At 52.7% G+C, this 14759-nt stretch overlaps 1 protein-coding gene and 1 long non-coding RNA gene across 4 annotated transcripts in view; one reads left to right on the top strand and one right to left on the bottom strand.

Moving 5' to 3' along the window:
• Positions 1-271: 271 nt before the first annotated feature.
• Positions 272-14759, bottom strand: part of CYB5R3 (cytochrome b5 reductase 3) — a 32012-nt gene continuing 17524 nt past the window's right edge. For 2 of the 3 annotated variants that reach the window (XM_082739908.1, XM_082739909.1), the window contains exons 8-9: positions 11672-11771; positions 3909-5107 (exon numbers count right to left, since the gene is read on the bottom strand). In XM_082739908.1, the coding sequence (XP_082596034.1) occupies positions 4935-5107; positions 11672-11771 (273 nt within the window). In that variant the 3' untranslated portion in view covers positions 3909-4934. Of the gene's footprint in view, positions 788-3908; positions 5108-11522; positions 11772-14759 lie in introns of those variants that run through there. The other variant, XR_014314043.1, reaches the window with a different exon arrangement.
• Positions 774-13578, top strand: LOC309869199. Its single transcript, XR_014314048.1, has 3 exons — positions 774-835; positions 2592-2740; positions 13018-13578. It is a non-coding gene; the product is annotated as an uncharacterized lncRNA (long non-coding RNA).

Genomic DNA, 14759 nt, shown 5'->3' with positions numbered 1-14759 from the left:
CAGCTCACACCGGGCCAAAACCGGAAAAGGCGGAGAACTTCCGTGAGCCTTTGCGACGCCAGCTGCTTATCTGCATACCGTAGTCGGAGACCCTACCGCTGGTGGTTCTCCCCGGCGAACAAATAAAATTGAAAGGGACAGAAACAATGAACTAAATGAATAAGATAAACTGGAAAGGAGCTGGGTTCAACGGGCCACTCTGAGGCTCACCGTAAGGCTAATGAGAATGGAATTCGTTACCCAGCGAGGAACACGTGTGTACCTTTATGCCTTAAACTTATGAGTAAGGAAAATAACGATTCGGGGTGACGCCCGAATCCTCACTGCTAATGTGAGACGAATTTTTGAGCGGGTAAAGGTTGCCCCTAAGGTGACCCGCCTACTTTGCGGGATGCCTGGGTGTCGCGATCTGCCCGTCCCCTTTTTGATATGGAAAAAGCAGAGAGTTCGGGTAGAAGAACTTGTGGTTTTATGGAGGTTTTAGCGGCGCAGGATGGTGTACAGTGCCGTCTTGCTCCTACACCCAGCACCTTTGATCTTTTCAACTTATTTTTTTTTTTATTTTTATGTATTTTAAAGGTTTTATATGACAGAGAGAGATCACAAATAGGCAGAAAGAGAGGAAGGGAAGCAGGCTCCCTGCATTTTATTTTTGATCAGACAAAATCCGTTTTCGCGCCCGGCTCATGAACCTTAGATTGGCCATTTCCCGCAGTTCTCTGAAACTTCTGCCTGGTGTCTGGCCAGCTGCTTATTTGCGGGGGCCCGCGGCACCAGACGCAGAAGCCTTTTCCACGATGCAGCGCCAGGACCCCAGCGCCAAACAGGGCACGAGGTAGGTGTTCCATACATGTTTGCTGCATCAATCGGTTAAAAAAAAAAAAACACGCAACGTCTTTAGAACAACAAAGAGCATACACTGTCCTCTGTCGAGTTGTTATTATTAATTTCTAAGTGCACCGATGCCAGGGGCGTTCCTGTGCTGTTGTCAGAACACACATAAAACTCGCATCGGGGGGCGTCTGGGTGGCTCAGTGGGTTGAGGCCTCTGCTTTCGGCTCAGGTCATGATCCCAGGGTTCTGGGATCAAGCCCCGCATTGGGCTCTCTGCTCAGCGGGGAGCCTGCTTCCCTCTCTCTCTGCCTGCCTCTCTGCCTACTTGTGATCTCTCTCTGTCAAATAAATAAATAAAATCTTAAAAAAAAAAAAAAAAACTCGCATCGGGGTTGGGCACCAGACGGAGGAAGGGAAGCCAGGTCCCACCTGCGCAGGGATCGGGTGCTGGCTGGCCCTCCTCTTCCCAGCTCTACGAGGGGACCGCTAATCCCTCCCTCCGCCCTCACTTTCTCCCTGGAAGTGAATGGGAGGGACGCGGGGACGAGGCCCGAGGAAGGGAGGCCGCGGCTCGGCCTCCGCAACCCTCCCCAACCCTCCCGGTGCAGGACCGAGGAGCGCAGGTGCAGAGGAACAAGGGAGGGGGCGGAGGACCGCGGGATTTACGTTCCTGTCGCGCCTTAAGTGAACTGTAATTAAGGGACTGAAAGGTTATTTTTAAAGCCAGTTCACTAAGGTCGTTAACAGACATCAGCGGCCAGCCGAGTGGCCCTCCCCTGGACGCATGTCGGAGGGTGTAAAGTTTTGCAGGGCGGTGTCTGGTTATCCCAAGGACAGGGATCCGGAATCTGGTCAGGTGGAGGTTGGGGGACTGGGGGCAGGGGCCCTCCCAATGCCTGCGCCTGGGACATTCCAGGCCTGGGACGATCCAGGAGGAAAGAGACCCGTTACAGTTCTCCCAGGCGGGGCTTCGTTTCTCGGATGGACACGTGGGCCGTTTTGCCGGGCGTGAACATACATGGAATGGCCAGGAGCACGGCTGCGCCCTAGCTGAAGGGTCTGGGCCTGCTTTCTTTGGAAATAGACCAAGAATCATGCCCCACTTGGGAAAACCACCTGCCTTTCACCAGAGACTGGGCGTCTGACTGCATTTGGGGCTGAGGTTTCCAGGGACTAGGCATCTGGGCAAATCTGTAGCCACCCGCCCCCCTTCTGGGGGATTTGGGGCAGTATTTACATCCTGCAATGGGCATCATTTTATAAATTCCTTTCCTTTCCTGCTCTTTTATAATATAGTTGGAGTTTTGTGTTGACTTTTTGTTTAAAAATTTATTTATTTGAGAGAGAGAGAGAGAGAGAGAGCAGGGGGCGGGGCCGAGGGAGAGGAACCCAAGCAGACTGCCCTGAGCATGAAGCCAGACTCGGGGCTCGATCTCACAACCCTGAGATCAGACCTGAACCAAAACCAAGAATCAGGGGCTTAACCAACTGTGCCACTCAGGCGCCCTGATTTTTAAAAATTCTCTGTGTAGGCTGGCGATGTTACCTGTGAATCCACTTCAGGATACTAAAGAGGCGGTTATAAATATTATTTTAAAAGGATGTCAGGTCTGAAAGGGTGGAAGGTCATGAGACTAGGAGAGAGGGTAGGGACCAGGTCCAATCCCTGCCCTTCTAAGCTCAGGGACAGCTCCTTGTGCGCTTGGACAGGTGTGCATTCAAAGCCAGACACGCAAGCCTGTTTTGTCATCCTCTAGGAGGGGACCCAGATGAGGAAGACCTAATGTGAGCCCAGTATTCTGCAGTCCCCAGCACACAGTAGGTGTGAAGGGATTCCCATGCCAAGCCCTTTCCTGCCCAGTGAGGAGTTCCAGCCCTGCTCCGGGGGCCCAGGCCAGAATGGAAGGTAAGAGGAGAGGAGAAAGGGACTCCCTGGTCTGAGGCTCAGCTTCTTGCACACTTCCCCTTCCTCTTCTCTTCCCCAGTCCAGCCACGCTGGCCCTCACGATGTTCCTGGAGATGCCTAGCAGGTCTCTGCCACAGGGCCTTTGCACTTGCTGGTCCCTCCCTCTAGAGCACATCTAGTGTGCTTCAGTTCCAGCCTCATTTCCACTGTCCCCTCAGTGACCTGCTTTCTGGGGAGTGAGCAGCAAGCCCTGGGGAAGGTAATGCCACAAGCTTGTTCCAAACACAAGGCGTCTGCACTTGCTGTTCCCCCCACTTTGAACACCTACCTCCGCAGGGCCAGCTTCCTTGTCTCTTTAAAAAGAGAGCAGTCCTCACTCCCACGCTGCCCTGTGGCCTGATTTCTGTCTTGGCATTTACCATCTCACAACACCGTCCAGCATCTGTCTTAAACCTTTCTCACGGGCACCCCAGGAGTAGGAGAGGGCGTGCGGGGGCAGCTGCAGCCGAGTCTCTGGCCTTTGGAACAGTGCATGAAGGAACAAGGAAGCTAGCGACCCCCTTGCAGCCTCCCACAGAGAGACCGATACCTGCCTTACCTGGGGACCCACCTCCAACCTGAAGGCCGTTCTCTCCAGCAGAAACGGAGGCCAGTGATTTCTCCCTGCTTTTCAGGGCTGGCCAGAGGGGAAAGCAATGGAGGCCATATAGAGTTGTACCACCCAGGGCTGGAGGGAGCTTTTCACACTGCTGAGATGATGCGCATGAGGCTGGGCCTGAGGGCGCTGGGCACAAAGGGAGGGTCTCAAGCTTGGACTCCCAGGGTCCGCACGCTGGAAACAGCCTAATGTCCAAGGGTAGGGGATTTGCTAAAAATAAATCATGATCCACCTGGGCTTATGGAGAATGCATGAACCCAGGGAAAAGCCCATCTGATGAGAGGGGAAGCAGCAGGCCGCAATGGGCCATGTGATTTCATCAGAGCAACGGGTGTCGGCCTCTGGATGTCCAGTATTTTCTTCCTGCGCATAGTTTTCTGTACAGTCCAAACCATAGAGGACAAACACCAACACACATTAGAAATAAGCGCCGGGCCCCTCCCTGTCTCCTCTCCCGCTGCCCCCCCAACAATGACACAAATCACAGAGCCTCAGGGAACTGCAGAAGGGTTAGTAGTAGCAAAGTTTTATTTTAACGTTTTTTTCTGCTCATAAATGATTCTGAAAAAGCCCATATGCAAGAGGCAAACCCACCCTTGTCTAAAGGCAACATCGAGGTCACTGAGAATGCTGCTCAGACGAGACCTCCCCTCTGCCAGGGTGCAGGCAGCAGGAGGCGTGGCTCTGGGACAGAGGAATAAATACACTTGTCTTAGCTCCAACCTTAAGCACTGGCGGCCCAGAGCCCGAGGCGGGCCACCAGACTGACAGCTGGGAACGCCCAGAGCTGCCTGAACGCTAGCTCCGGTGCTTTGGGGAAGATGTGGAGGCTTCCAGAGGGCCTGCGTGCCCACCAGAGGAGCCCTCGGCCAGGCCCCGCCTCCTACTCCATCCTGCGGGGAGGGTAGGGGGACCAGCTCCCTGCTGGCTGGGGCCTGCCTGGGTCCTGGGGTAGAGGTGCAGACTCCCAACCCCACGCACGGCCCCTGCCCAGAGGGCTTTTGGGTGTTACCTGTCATGTAGCGTCAGGTGCTGAGGCCTGGCCACGGTCCTGAGCAGGCAGTGAGGGGTGGCTGGTGAGGGTCCCGAGTAAGTGGCTGGGGCATCCCTGGCACCTGCGGCTCTGGGCTGCCTGTAGGTTTGGGTTTATTTGCAGACTGTGGTCTGCCCTGGGAGGGGTGGGCGGAGCATGGCGCTGGCAACTGGGCCTAGTAGTGTGTGGGTGGGTGAGGTGGAGGGAGGGGAGGGCCGGGCCCCGCCCAGCATCCCTGGTGAGAACCGAGGAGGGCCAGACCGGAGCCTGCCCCAGAAGGTGGCCAGGGCGGCGCACGTGTAGGAGAACCCTGCTCCCAAACGGGTCCCTGGGGGAGCTCAGCGGGATACCCAGCCCAGCACAGGCAGGCCAGGCCGAGCCCGGGGCCACAGCACGAGATGTGGAGAAGGAAGTGATGTTACAGAACAGTGGCAGGAGGAGTGAGTGTGGACAGGGCACAGTGAGTACGCGGGGCGGGCGTGCAAGCAGCCAGGGCCCGGCCCTCAGAAGGCGAAGCAGCGCTCCTTGGGGTGGCCCACGCGGTCCAGGTTGGGCAGGCAGGCATACTGGATCATGGGCGGGGGGCCGCACATCAGTATCAGCGGCTCCTCCTCCGGGGGAGGAAGGTGGTCCCGGATCATCTCTTCATTTACGAAGCCCTGGCTGTAGTCCCAGGCTGCGGGCAGAAGACCAGGTGAGTCCCAGTGTGGCCGTGTGACTGACCCATGACTGCCCACCTGCCCCAAGTCCCCTCCCCGTGACCATCAGTCTCGTGTGCTGTGAATTTCTCCCTTCTTTCAACAAACACTGAAGAATGAAGAGGCTGATCCAGAGCGAATGCTCGTGCTGGGCCCCCCGCCCCAGCCTGGTCCCCCAGAACAAAACAGCCAGTGCACAATGAACAAAGTGGCAACAAGTGCATGTGTGTCACTATCTACTTTAACTGTAAATGGGCTAAATTCTCCAATCAAAAGTGGCTGAGTGCAGAAGAAACAAGACCTGTCTATACAGACACAAAGACAGACACATAAATCAATGGAACACAACAGAAAGCCCAGAAATAGACACAAGGTTATATGGTCAATGAACCTTCACCAAAGGTGGCAAGAATATCCAATGGGGAAAAGGACAGTGTCTTCCACCAATGGTGTTGGGAAAACCAGACAGCTACATGCAAAAGGATGAAGCCAGACCATTTCTGTTCAACACACACACACACACACACACACACACACCCTTAAAATGGGTTAAGGATCTAAATGTAAGACCTGAAACCATAAAAACCCTAAAAAGAGAACATAGGCAGTAATTTCTCTGACATCAGCCACAGTAACACTTTTCTAGATAGGGGACCTGAGGCACGGGAAATTAAAGCAAAAATAAACTATTGGGACTACATCAAAATGGAAGTCTCCTGTGCAGCAAAGGAAACAGCCAACAAAACGAAAAGACAGCCTACAGAATGGGAGCAGATACTTGCAAATGACCTATCCGATAGAGGGTTAGTATCCAAAATATATAAAGAACTGATACAACTCAACATCCAAAACCAAACAATCCAATTAAAAATTAGGCAGGAGACATGAACAGACCTATCTCCAGAGACATCCAGACGGCCAACAGACACGTGAAAAGATGCCCCACATCACTCCTCATCGGGGACATGCAAATCAAAACTGCAATGAGATGCGACCTCACACCTGTCACAAACGCTAAAATCAAAAAGGAGGAAACGAGGCATCGGGAGGACGCGGAGAAAAAGGGACCCTCGCCGCTGCGCCTGGGAACGCACACGGGGCGGCCACTGTGGAAAACAGTATGGAGGTGCCTCAAAAAATTTAAAAAATGAGCCAAGAATCACGCAACTGGTTATTTACCCAGAGAATACGAAAACCCTCATTCAAAGGGAGACACGCAGCCTGGTGTTTATAGCCACATTATTTACAAAGCCAAATTCTGGAAGCAGCCCAGGTGTCCATCAAGACGACCTGGTACGTACATACAATGGAATGTGGGTCGTAAGACGAATGAGATCTTGCGACGAGGAAGGATCTAGAGAATTTGCTAAGTGAAGTCAGTGAGAGAAAGACCAATGGCGGATGATGTGGCTCACATGGAACTCCAGAAACAAAACAAACAGGAAAACAAAACAAAACAAAACAAACAACAACAACAACAACAACAACAACAAAAAACAAAACCAGCAACAGACAAACCAGAAAACGGACTGAGGAGAAGGAAGAGGCGTTTATCAGAGGGAGTGGGTGGGGGATGGGCCAGCAGCAGGTGCGGGGAGCAGAGGACGATCCGATGAGCAGAAGTTCCCTCCGGAACTGCGGAGTCGCTTCCCCGCGCACCTGCAACGCGACCCGGGGAGAGCGCGGCACTGGGATGCGAGGAAAACCAGACCCATCGCACACGGCCTCCCAGACCGCGCTTTAGGTGTTGTAAGGCCACACACAGATGGACAGTGAAGGGCCGGGAAAAGGCGAAGAATGCTGGAGGAAGAGACCGAGGCGGCGCGCCGACAAGGACAGGCCACCGGTCAGCGCCGGTGCACACGCGGAAGGACGCGATTACGTGAGGCGAACGCTAATAGGTCTAAAGGGAGAAACAGCAACACAGTAATGGTAAGGGATTTTTTTCTTTTTTAGATTTTTATTTATTTATTTGACAGACAGAGATCGCAAGTAGGCAGAGAGAGAGGTGAAGCAGGCTCCCCGCTGAGCAGAGAGTCCAATGCAGGGCTTGATCCCAGGACCCTGGGATCATGAGCTGAGCAGAAGGCAGAGGCTTAACCCACTGAGCCACCCAGGCGCCCAGTAAGGGATATTTTAAAAAAAGATTTTATTTATTTATTTGACAGAGATCACAAGTAGGCAGAGAGGCAGGCAGAGAGAGAGAGAGGAGGAAGCAGGCTCCCCACGGAGCAGAGAGCCCGATGCAGGGCTCCATCCCAGGACCCTGAGATCATGACCTGAGCTGAAGGCAAAGGCTTAACCCACTGAGCACCCAGGTGCCCCAATAATAAGGGATTTTTTAAAAATATTATTTACTTATATATCTGAGAGAGAGAGTGAGTGAGCAGGAGGGAGAGGGAGAGAGAATCTGAAGCAGACTCTGCCCTGAGCACAGAGCCTGATGTGGGGCTCGATCCCACAACTGCAAGAGACCACAAGATCATGACCTGAGCCGAAATCTAGAGTTGGATGCTTAACTGACTGAGCCACCCAGGCACCCCAATAGCAAGGGATTTTAATACCCCGCTTTTATCAATGGATAGATCACCCAGACAGAAAATCAATAAGGAAACACTGGCCTTAAAGAACATGTCAGACCAGATGGACCTAAGACACTTCTAGGACATTCCATCCAAAAGCACACATATATCCTGCCTGTGTGTGCACCTCCCAGCAGTCAGAAGCCGTCAGCAAGGAGACAGGAAACAAGTGTCGACAAGGATGTGGAGGACAAGGAACCCTCGCGCACTGTGGGTTTGGGAAGACAAACCCGTGCAGCTGCTGCAGAAAGCACTACAGAGGGTCCCTCAAAAAATTAAAACTAAAGGGGTGCCTGGGTGGCTCAGTGGGTTGGGCCACTGCCTTCAGCTAGGGTCATGATCTCAGGGTCCTGGGATCGAGTCCCGCATCGGGCTCTCTGCTCGGCAGGGAGCCTGCTTCCTCCTCTCTCTCCGCCTGCCTCTGTCTACTTGTGATCTCTGTCTGTGAAATAAATAAATAAAATCTTTAAAAAAAAAATTAAAATTAAAATCACCCATAGGATCCAGCAGTTCCACTTCTGGATATTTATCTGAAGAAAATGAAAACTAACTCAGCTTCCCTGCAGCACTCTTTACGGCACCCAAGATACGGAGGCAGCCGAAATGTCCATCAATGGATACAGGGGTAAAGAAAGTGTGTTATAAATACTGTGAGCGGGGTGCCTGGGTGGCTCAGTGGGTTAAAGCCTCTACCTTCGGCTCAGGTCATGATCCCAGGGTCCCGGGATCGAGCCCCACGTCGCGCTCTCTGCTCAGCGGGGAGCCTGCTTCCTCCTCTCTCTGCCTGCTGCTCTGCCTACAGAGCAGAGATCTCTGTCTGTCAAATGAATAAATAAAATCTATAAATAACTAAATAAATACATACTGTCAGGGGCAGGAAATCCTGTCCCTGCAAAGGGCCTTTGAGCTGGGCTAAGAACCAAGTGGACAGGAGAGAGATTAATAGGAGAAAATCGAATTTAACAGCATATACACAGGGAATCCACAGACACGGACAGTCCAAAGGCAGGTACAATGAGGTACACATGTCATCGTGAGCGAAGGAGATGGGGTAAGGGTCTGGGATTTCGGAGGGAAGGAGTGCATTTCACAGGGTGAGAAGAGCAGATGTCCAGTGATCCCATGTCTGTGGTACCAGGCGGGTCACTCAGATAAAATCTACCTCCATTAACAGCCCTTATTCTGGGAAGGACCCCCAGTTTAGATTCTTCTGTACAGTTACGGAAAGGATAAAAGTTTCTCTCGAGACCAGCAGGGTCTCAAGTGCCTTCGGCTCAAAATAATCCACATGCCTAAGTGACACATTTGGGGGGGAGGCTGTGCTGAAGCCCTTCCATATGATGGAATATTACTCAGCCATAGAAAAGAATAACGACTTGCTGTTTGTGGTGACACTGATGATTTCGGGGGCATTATGCTGAGAGAAATGAGTCCGACAGAAAGACAAAATACTGTATGATTTCACTTATATGAGGACTCTTTTAAAAACAAAAATAAAATAAAAATAATTAATAAAAACAAAAATTAAAGGGGAGCCTAGGTAACTCAGTCTTTAATCATCTGCCGTCAGCTCAGGTCATGATCCCAGGGTCCTGGGATCGAGCTCTCTGCTCAGAAGGAAGCCTGTTTCCCCCTCTCCCACTCCCCCTGCTTGTGTTCCCTCTCTTGGTGTGTCTCCCTTTGTCAAAAACAAAAATCTAAAAAAATAAAAACAAAGACAAAGAAAAAAAAAACACCAAAAGCAAGAAACCCCAAGCTCACAGATACAGAGAACAGATTTTGCTGGCTGCCAGAGGCAGGGGTAGGGGAAGAAAGAATCAGGTGGAGGAGGTTTAAGTCTGTTTTTACGAACTTGCATGGGATGAAGTTCTACTTGCTAAGTGTATAAAATGTGCAGGTATAGAAGCTAGCTCAATTTTACCACGATTTTTTTAATAGTATATTTTTCTTTATATGCATGCTGAAGGTGGCTTCGTGGGGAAACACAAAACACAGGTCAGCTGTATTTGCCACGTGAGCTCGCCCCACTCCCTGTTCCTTCACGTCCACGCCAGCCCAGCCCGCCAGCCACTGTGCCCTCTCTCAGCACCCAGAACTGTGATACCTAACGCGGTAGCCATACCTCAGCTCCTCTTGAGCGGTGGGTCACGGTAGTAATAAACGTTAACTCGACTGCCCACCTACTAACGGGTTACTGTTCCAATGGTCCCCAGCAGGGGGCACTCAAGGGGGGGCACTGCCATGCGTCACCACCAGGGGTCAGCACTGGCCCCCTCCTCCGTGACCAGGAGTGCTAAGCCTAGCCTACCCCAGGAGGAGCAGGGAGGAAACATCCCACCCTTGATAGGAGAGAAACACGTTCCTTTTTTAGGAAAAGAAGCAACTCCAAGACCAGGTGCCCCGGCCAGACGTCCCTGCCTGACCCTACAGCTGACCCTACAGGTGAACAGCAGGGGCGGGAAACAGACACACACACACACACACACACTCCCCGGCACGGGTCCACACACATGTGCACTTTTGGCCATTAGTGCGGTACCATCGATAGATTTTCCTTATGATTTTCTTGTTAACATTTGCTTCTCTCTATGCCAGCGTACCGTAAGAACACGCGTACCTAACAAGATCGGCGTTAACCGGCGATTTGTAAGGCTGCTATGGGTGGTTACATTTTTGCAGAGTCAAAGTTCCATGTGGAATTTCGACGGCACATGGGGGTCAGTGCCCTGAATTCTGGTGTTGCCCAAGGGCAACAGTACTTTGTCAGTCTCACTAACCAGCTGCTACTTGGCTCTGTAACTTTGCTAATAAATCTGTTTCCTGGCTGCCTAGCCCTCCCCTGCTAGAACATCAGCTCACAGGCCAAGCCCGCTTCAGGAACAGAGCGGACAAGGAGCCTGGTTCCGATGGGCGGGTCCAGGCTGGCCGGCCAGCAACCGATCTGGGGGCACTGCTGCCAGGTCCTCAATCCATCCACGCCTCCGCCTAGCTCTTGGCCAGGAGGCCCGGGACCCGGCTTGATTACCCCAGGAGGGCTCCTCTCTCCAAGATGGACCCAGATGACCCAGCTCAAGAGATGGGCACCTGCCCCTAGAGCCCACCTGCTTGGTTCTGGGTGAAGCGGAGGTGGGACAGTCCCCACACCACGGTTGAGCCCGGCGAACCGTGGGCCCCAGGGGAAGGGGGAGGCAAAGCAAGGGCAGGGTGGCCGATCCCACACTGGGGCACCATGAGGAGGCTACAAAAATGTCCAGTTTCCAACATCTAGAAGTTTCCAGTGCAGATGCAGGTCCTTGCTTCTCTTGAAAAGTAGAAGGACCTGACCTACAGGGCTGCAGTCACAGTACTCCCTACAGTGTCCCAACCCTGGAGCCAAATACCACCAGCGTCACAGACCAAGAAGCCTGAGATACTACTCTTCTCCCAGCAACGAAATTGAGGTATTTCCTGTACCCACATCTCTACCCACAGCCAGAGAATGAAGCAGAACTTAACTTCCAGGGGCAGCCTTGTTTTGGGTTTTGTAGGCAGCTACGTGACTTTGGCATACCGGAGGGGCAGAAGGAGGGTCACTGTATAGCAGCCCAGCCCAGACGACCCCCCGCCCCAGGGCCTGGGGAGAAAATGGTGACATGCCTTACAGGGTACAAACGTCACAGCAGGAGCAGTTGCCCCTACCCACTGCAGTAACCCTGCTGACCTGCCCCAGAGTAAGCCCCCCACCAAGGGCAGAGGCCTCAGGCTCTGGAGGAGGATGTGAGCTCAAGCCCCACTGCCGGTGATTTCTAGCTGGGTGCCGTGGGACACTTACTTGCCCTCTCTGATCCGTCCCTCATCTGTGAGATGCGGTCACACCACCTCCCTCTCACCAAGCCACCCTGAGCACCACCGGAGACCAGGTGAATCAAAGGCCCAGCACCCCCCACCCAGCCCAGCCCACCCAGGGCTTCCGTCGCTCACCTTCAGGGGCTTTGTCCACAGTGTACCAGAGCTTGAAGCGAGCAGAATGTTCGTTCCTCAGTTCCTCTAGCTCCGGCCGCAGCAGGATGTCCTTCTCAGTCTGGGGGTGGGGGGAACGGGGCCCGGAGGTTAGGGAGGACTGCCTCTGAGACACTTGTCACCCGGATGGCTCACCATCCCGCCCATCGTGGGCCACATGCTTGGGAAAGCTCGCAGGACGGCAGGCTGGCGGAGCCGACCCAGACTCCCCGAAACACGCGCCCCGTTCTCCCCATCTCGCCCGACCACCTCGACGCTGCAGACAATGTTCATTCCAGATGTTTCCTACCGCTGTGGGGACATGTGCCCTGATATAACAGGGAGTGGAGGAAGCAAGCAGCTGAACACAGGTGCGGTCAAATACAGAACAGGGAAGGACCAGGAGGAAACAAGCCAAAACCTGCACCACGACTGTCCCACTTACAGTAGCGGTGACGGGTCCCTCATCCTTCGGATAAGCCTCCTTATGTTCTGGTGTCTCAGGCTGCACAGCCTTAAATCGGGAAATGCAGACAACTATTCCCCAAATCACACCTGCTCCTTCCACAGCCTCGCCCACACTATGGCCTACAGCACCCCACTCTCTGCTCCCACTGGCTTCGTCCAGTTGGCGCCACGTGGCCCTGTCCTTCAGCCTGGTGTCACCTCCTCCAGGAAGCCTTCCTGGACTCCCCAGGGGCATCAGCAACCTACTCCTCACACAGCCCCTCTGACCACAGGCCTCTCTGCCTCGTGCATCTCAAGGTCACTCCCAGACAGACGGGGCTCCTCAGGGCCGGGGGGTGGCCTGACTGAGCTCAAGGCACTGTTATACACTGGGCGCCAAAGGGCTCTGTCCACTCACAAACCACTCCTGAGGCCCTGGGCTGGAGCAGAAGGGCCCTCCCCAGGGAGGCAGACCACAGGCGATCCGGGGAAGCATCTTCTCCACCCCACATGACCAACAGCACCATGAAGTTCTCAGAAAAAGGGACTACTGGGGGCGCCAATCACAGCAGGGACCGGGCAGGAAAGGACAGATAATTTGAAGCCACAGCAATTAGTACTGCCTGAGCCTGAGCCTGCATGGAGGGGGTCTTGCTGACAGGTGGGACCAACCCAGCTTAAGGTACACCTGTACCTTGAGTACTGTGGTCCTCAGTGTTCCCCTCCAGGAAATGGGCTGTAGGCAGAAGGCATGAGCCTCTGTGGGTCCCAGGGAGGAGGATATTGACTGTTTTTTCCATTTCTTTTCTCTTCTTATTTTTTTCCTTTTTATTTATTTATTTATATTTCATTTAATTTAATTTAAATTTTTCTACGGCCAGTGTGAAGCCCAATGCCGGGCTTGAACTCACAACCCCAAGATCAAGACCTGAGCTGAAATCGAGTCAGACTCTTCATCGACTGAACCACCCAGGTGCCCCTCATTTCTCCCATTTCTCTGGGGCACAGTGGGGCCCTCCTGCCCTGATCGAGTGAGGACAGGGCCAGGGCTCAGGCTGGACAAGCTCTGCATAAAGAATGCCAATATATGGAGGTAAAGAAAAATCCTGGGACGGCCTTCGGAGATAACGAGTGCTGGGATCTTCTGTGTATCTTTTAGACTTCGCTTTCTAATAAGCACCTATACTTTCTTTTTAACAAAAATGGGATCAGAGCATGCATGCCGCCTTGCCGCCTGCTCTTCTAAGGTCAGAACACTCTGCAGACCCACCACGTGGCATCAGCCTCTGAGCGCCCGCGCCTCCTTTCCCGGCGGGCCAGCCCCCACTGGACAAAGGGACTGCCGGTTCCCCACCGAAGGGCATTTAATCATCTGGAACACCCTCCTTCATAAACAACGTCTCTCTGCCCTACCCATTCCTTAGATACATCTTGGAAAGTGGAGTTTGTGTAAGGCACTGGAACACGCAGGCTTCAGCAACGCACACAGCAGCAGCGCGCCCAGGCCTGACCGTCCGCCCACGCCTTCGCCGGCTCCGGGTAATAACCATTTAATATTGGCCAGCCGGATGGATGGGAAGTAGCCCTCACGTTTTATTTATCTACACATTTATTTTATTTATTTATTTTCAAAAAGATTTTTTTTTTAAGATTTTATTTATTTATTTGACAGAGAGAGATCACAAGTAGGTAGAGAGGCAGGCAGAGAGATAGGAAGGGAAGCAGGCTCCCCGCTGAGCAGAGAGCCCCATGTGGGGCCCGATCCCACGACCCCAGGATCACGACCAGAGCCGAAGAAAGAGGCTTTAACCCACTGAGCCACCCAGGCGCCCCACTACACATTTATTTTAAAGTTTACTCATTCATTCATTTTTTTAAGTAATCTGCACGCCCAATGTGGAACTCGAACCCATGTCCCCAACATCAAGAGTCCCGTGCTCTCCAAAGGAGCCAGCCAGGCACCTGTATTTTCTATTATTTAAAAAAAAGATAAGGGGTGCCTGGGTGCCTCAGTGGTTACGACTCTGCCTTCGGCTCAGGTCATGATCCCAGGGTCCTGGGATCCAGTCCCGCATTGGGCTCCCTGCTCAGCGGTTAGCCTGCCTCTCCCTCTCTCACTCCTCCTGCTTGTGTTCCCTCTGTCACTGTGTCTCTCCTTGTCAAATGAATAAGTAAAATCTTTAAAATAAATAAATAATTAAATTTAAAAAAAATTAAAAGATACGATTGTCACTGGCTCTAGTTGTATCTTATTAGTCTGAAAAGACTCCGTACGGTGATGCAGTGTGGACTTTCCCCAGCGGTTCACCGATCTTACTCATAATGGGCTTTTCTCACTTGTAAGCAGCTGGGCTCTCCCTTCACATCTCTCTTAGACGGCCTGTCCCCATTCATTCCCTCAATACCCGTAAAAATGCTCACCCAGCACCCCTGAAGCTTCACTTTTCTACATGTACATTCCTTAACCTAAACCTTAAAGCAGGGATCTATTCCGCATTTCCCAAATTCATAGCAACTAACCCCAAATTCCTTTCATCTCTCCCCTCAGGTCTGAAATGCCATTCGTGCCACCTGTGAAGTCTTGTATGTACCGAGGCCTGTTTCTAGGCCAGTGCTGTTCAGT

This window comes from Mustela nivalis (assembly GCF_964662115.1).
Source record: "Mustela nivalis genome assembly, chromosome: 7".
Classification (NCBI taxonomy): Eukaryota; Metazoa; Chordata; class Mammalia; order Carnivora; family Mustelidae; genus Mustela; species Mustela nivalis.
This window is presented reverse-complemented; position numbering and strand designations above follow the sequence as displayed.